Source organism: Neophocaena asiaeorientalis, unplaced genomic scaffold, assembly GCF_003031525.2.
Source record: "Neophocaena asiaeorientalis asiaeorientalis breed wild unplaced genomic scaffold, Neophocaena_asiaeorientalis_V1.1 scaffold473, whole genome shotgun sequence".
Taxonomy (NCBI): domain Eukaryota; kingdom Metazoa; phylum Chordata; class Mammalia; order Artiodactyla; family Phocoenidae; genus Neophocaena; species Neophocaena asiaeorientalis.
The window spans coordinates 1,172,625-1,177,043 of NW_020174935.1; the positions used below are offsets into that span (position 1 = coordinate 1,172,625).

The 4,419-nt window shown below is 58.6% G+C and overlaps 1 protein-coding gene across 1 annotated transcript in view; it reads left to right on the forward strand.

Moving 5' to 3' along the window:
* The first annotated feature begins 1,700 nt into the window (after positions 1 to 1,700).
* The window catches only part of GALR3 (galanin receptor 3), a 3,918-nt gene continuing 1,199 nt past the window's right edge, over positions 1,701 to 4,419 (forward strand). The window contains exons 1-3 of the mRNA XM_024761550.1: positions 1,701 to 2,090; positions 3,106 to 3,483; positions 4,108 to 4,414. Coding sequence (XP_024617318.1) covers positions 3,125 to 3,483; positions 4,108 to 4,414 — 666 coding nt within the window. The 5' untranslated portion in view covers positions 1,701 to 2,090; positions 3,106 to 3,124. The remainder of the gene's footprint in view (positions 2,091 to 3,105; positions 3,484 to 4,107; positions 4,415 to 4,419) is intronic.

Below are 4,419 nucleotides of genomic sequence, written 5' to 3' on the forward strand. Positions count from 1 at the left end.
TTGGGCTTGGGCACGTACTGGTCATCGCCAGAGGCCAAGACAGGCTATAGGGCCGAGGGCCAGTCGCGGACAAGCTGCACTTACACACCCTGCAGAGCCTGGGTCTCTGGGGACCACTCCCAAGGCCCATCATCTGTCCTCTACGTTGGGTGCAGGGTTCAAGGCCATAGTCACCAGGAGCAGCAGTTGGAGCAAGGGAAGACGGGTGCCTAGGGCCCGCTGGGACTCGGGCCATAGCGAGGCGCCCTTCCTGCCTTCCCCACAGGTGGTCTCTCTGGTTGCCACCATACTCCCTCCTCCTCTGCTATCATATCAGCAGCTCAGCCTTGCTGCTGCTGGGAGCTCTGCCCTAGTACCGCCCCTGCCCGTCCAGAGCTTAGCCTCCAACAAGGAGGGACATGGTGGGCTGGGGGCTCCCAAGCGGAGGGACGGTGTGTCAGGGACCTCGGGGCTTTCAGGGTCCAGGCCTGCCACATTCGTGAGTCCAGGCTTCTGGGAATCTAACAGTGCATTACTTTCATACAGGGTGGTTGTGGACCCCTAAATTCTTAAATCCCACCACACCAAGTCTGGATCCTACAATTCTGCTCTTCAGAGATCACACGATTCTACGATTCTAATTCCTTAATTCAATTTTGATAGCTCTGAATTCAGGTTTGGAGAATCTAGGTATGATCCCTAATATCTTCAATTCAGTGAGTCTCTGCTTCCAGAAATTGGGGGATGTGCTGCATCTGGGATGGGTGACATGAGGCTTTAGAGGTGCCTGAGCACTGGTGAAAATCCCAGGGCCCGTGGGAAGCCAGTTCTGAAGAGTCTCTTCCCGGCTCCTGAGGCCTTGGTTACAAGTCCTGTCTTCATCAGCGTCCCCTCGGACTGTTTTCTCTCCCCTTTCACAGACTTCTTGACATTCGCCCCACCCTCCCAGCTTCTAGAAAGACACCACACAGTGCCTACCAGCTCTCCTCTCCCTTAATTCATTACAGACAGCATCCTGGCCCCACTACACTTGTCTAGTTTTCAACAACCACCTTGTTGCTGAATCCAATGCACCTCACACCCCGGGTGCTGGCCTCTAACCCTCTGGAAGCATGTGGCCATGTGGCCCACTCCTCCAAGAGGTCCAGACCAGAACCCCATGACTGAATGATACAGCCATTCACCGAGACCTAGTAACCTCTTCGGCTGTTGCCTGGACAAGAGGCTCCTAATGGCTCACTCATTAAACCGCTCCCCTTCTATTCATCCTTTTAACCCCAGGCCGTAATAAACTAATTACACAATAAATGCGCAGGTCCTGTCCCTGCTCTAGAACCTCCTCTAGTTCCCCATTCCTCTCAGGCTAAAGCCAGACTCTTTGGACAGGCACATAAGCCCTGCAGGCTTCAGGCAGACTGAACCCCTAGAACAATCTTAGGGAAACTGGTGGGTCTCAGGGGCCAGGAAGAGTAGTTCTATCTGAAGTCTGCAGCAAAGGGGCTCCTGGATTCCTAGCATAGGACACCCCACTCAAGACTAGGAGTCCCGGGACTTCCCTGATGGTCCAGTGATTAAGACCCCGCGCTTCCAGTGCAGGGGGTGGTCGGGGAACTAAGGTCCCACGTGCCACACAGCGCGGCCAAAAAAAAAAAAAAAAAAAAGACTAGGGGTCCTTTCTGAGCTTCGGTTGGAGCCCTTCTTGGAGCAGGGAGCAGAGACGATGGGGAAGCAGGACCACAGGAGGTGAGAGGGCCAGGAATGGACTGGGCCCTGGGCACAGAGGGGTTAACTACAAAGCGAGAATCTCAGAGAGCGAGATCAATGGGTTACTCGCTGCAGAAAGAGGCAGAAGCAACGCAGAGAGGCAGAGGAGAGCCGGACAGAAGAGCATACCATCCGGGGGAAATCAGGGAATGAGGAGGAAGTGGCTACTTCTTCGGAAGGAGTGCCCAAGTCCAGCTCAGCAGAGGAAGGCCAAGGAGAGGAGGGAGCCTTGGGAGGCAGACCTGTACCTGCAGGTAGGCACCAAGGGGTGGCCACTGAGCCAGGAGGCAGCTTCAGCCTGGCTGGTTCGCCCAGGATCAAGCAGGAGCCCAGTGCCCAGGGTTGAGGTAGGTGTCGCCCATCCTGGGCTTTGCGGGGACCTGCTGCATGCTGGGGTGGGAGACACAGATATCACCTTTCCTTCCTCCTCCCTGCCTGGCTCCCTTGCCCTTAATACGTCCAGCCACCCCAGAGGTCCAAGCATGTAGGGAGACCCCCAGGTAGCAGTCGATATGGGCCATGGGTGGGGCAGGGGTAAGAGTGAGCACAGCTTGCGTAGATGCTCGTGTGTGCGCACACACGCGCGTGCACAGATTGTCAGAAGCGCTACCTGTTACAGGCTCTCAGATGAGTGCTCCAGCCTTGGAGTCAGGGTACCAGGGTGGCAACAGCCCCAGATCTGCCACTCAAAGTGTGGTATTAGCCTCCCGTGTCCCCTCTCTGAGCCTCAATTTCCTCATGTGTAAAAAGGGGGCAGTGACTTATATGGTTCTCCCAGCTGTGCCACTGTCATCCTCTCGCTAAACTGGACTATCAAATGACTCAGGGACGTCACCCATGTTTGGCTGAATTTGACCTATGTCCCAAAGTCTTCCTTAGGACTTCCCTGGTGGTCAAGTGGTTAAGACTCCACCCTTCCAATGCAGGGGGGCGTGGGTTCGATCCCTAGTCGGGGAACTAAAATCCCACATACCGCGTTGTAAGCCTTCCCTGTATTTCAGATCCCCATTGAAAAATCAGCTCCTGGGGTTGGAGCTGCCCCTCCCCCCACCCCACTTTGCCTGTGTCTTTACCTGCATCACGGTTGAAGGTGTCTATCAACTACCTAATCAGCCCTTCATGCCCTGGGCTATGGGGGTGTTCCCCAGGAAATTGAGAAACCCACCTTAGATACCAATGAGACTCTGTCAGGAGCTTGCACAGTGGGTCCCAGTGATAACTTTTGTCTCTGTCCCCACCCCCACCCCCCACCAGCTTCCAGCCCATGGGACGTGGCCAGGCCCGGGGTGGGGGACTAGGCCCCTGAGTTGAGTAACCAGAGTTGGGGGCTCCTGCCTGAGGACTCCAGCTTCTCTTCCTCAGGTGCCTGTCTGATGAGGAGATGGCTGATGCCCAGAACGTTTCACTGGACAGCCCAGGGAGTATGGGGGCTGTGGCAGTGCCCGTGGTCTTTGCCCTCATCTTCCTGCTGGGCACAGTGGGCAATGGGCTGGTGCTGGCAGTGCTGCTGCAGCCCGGCCTGGGCGCCTGGCAGGAGCCGGGCAGCACCACGGATCTGTTCATCCTCAACCTGGCAGTGGCCGATCTCTGCTTCATCCTGTGCTGTGTGCCTTTCCAGGCCGCCATCTACACGCTCGACGCCTGGCTCTTCGGGGCCCTCGTTTGCAAGGCTGTGCACCTGCTCATCTACCTCACCATGTACGCCAGCAGCTTCACGCTGGCGGCCGTCTCGGTGGACAGGTGAGCTGTGTCGGGGACCTGGCCGGGTCTGGGCTGGGGAGGGAAGACCTGAACAGATTCTCATTGGCCTTAGAAAGGAGGGAATGGGGGACCAAAAAGGGACATAGGAGGGGGGAGAAGGAACAGCTCCCCGGCCCCCACCAACCACTCCCTGGGCACCTGCAGGGCATGCTTGAGGGGATCATCCTGCCCTCCCCCCAACTCCATTGGGAGCTTCCGGAGAACATCTCTGTGTCCCAAGTGTTAGCTCAGGGCCTGGCACGTGATGTCTGTAAGAGCGAAATGAATGGCAAAAGGAACACACCAATGAATTCATCAGATAGTTTATTACCGCCCACACCTGGCTCAGGTTGTGGTCAGACTGGCTTTCATGGCCTGAAACTTGGGGTCAAACCCAGGCTCACTCTCTAGCTGACAACCTCGGGCCGGTCACTTCTCTCTGAGCCTCTGACCCAGCCCCGCTAAGGTGCCAGGCGCTGCTCTAAGCGCTTTGCGCGCTGACTCCGTTCATCCCCACAACCTCCATGCGAGGCCGGGCGCGCGATGCCCGCCCACCCCCGAGGTTCAGACACGGTCGTCTAGGCGGCCGCCCGCCCGCCTCGCTGACACCGCGCCCGCCCGCAGGTACCTGGCCGTACGGCACCCGCTGCGCTCCCGGGCGCTGCGCACGCCGCGCAACGCCCGCGCCGCCGTGGGTCTGGTCTGGCTGCTGGCGGCGCTCTTCTCGGCGCCCTACCTCAGCTACTACGGCATCGTGCGCTACGGCGCGCTCGAGCTCTGCGTGCCCACCTGGGAGGACGCGCGCCGCCGCGCCCTCGACGTGGCCACCTTCGCCGCCGGCTACCTGCTGCCCGTGGCCGTGGTGAGCCTGGCCTACGGACGCACGCTGCGCTTCCTGTGGGCGGCCGTGGGTCCCGCGGGCGCGGCGGCGGCCGA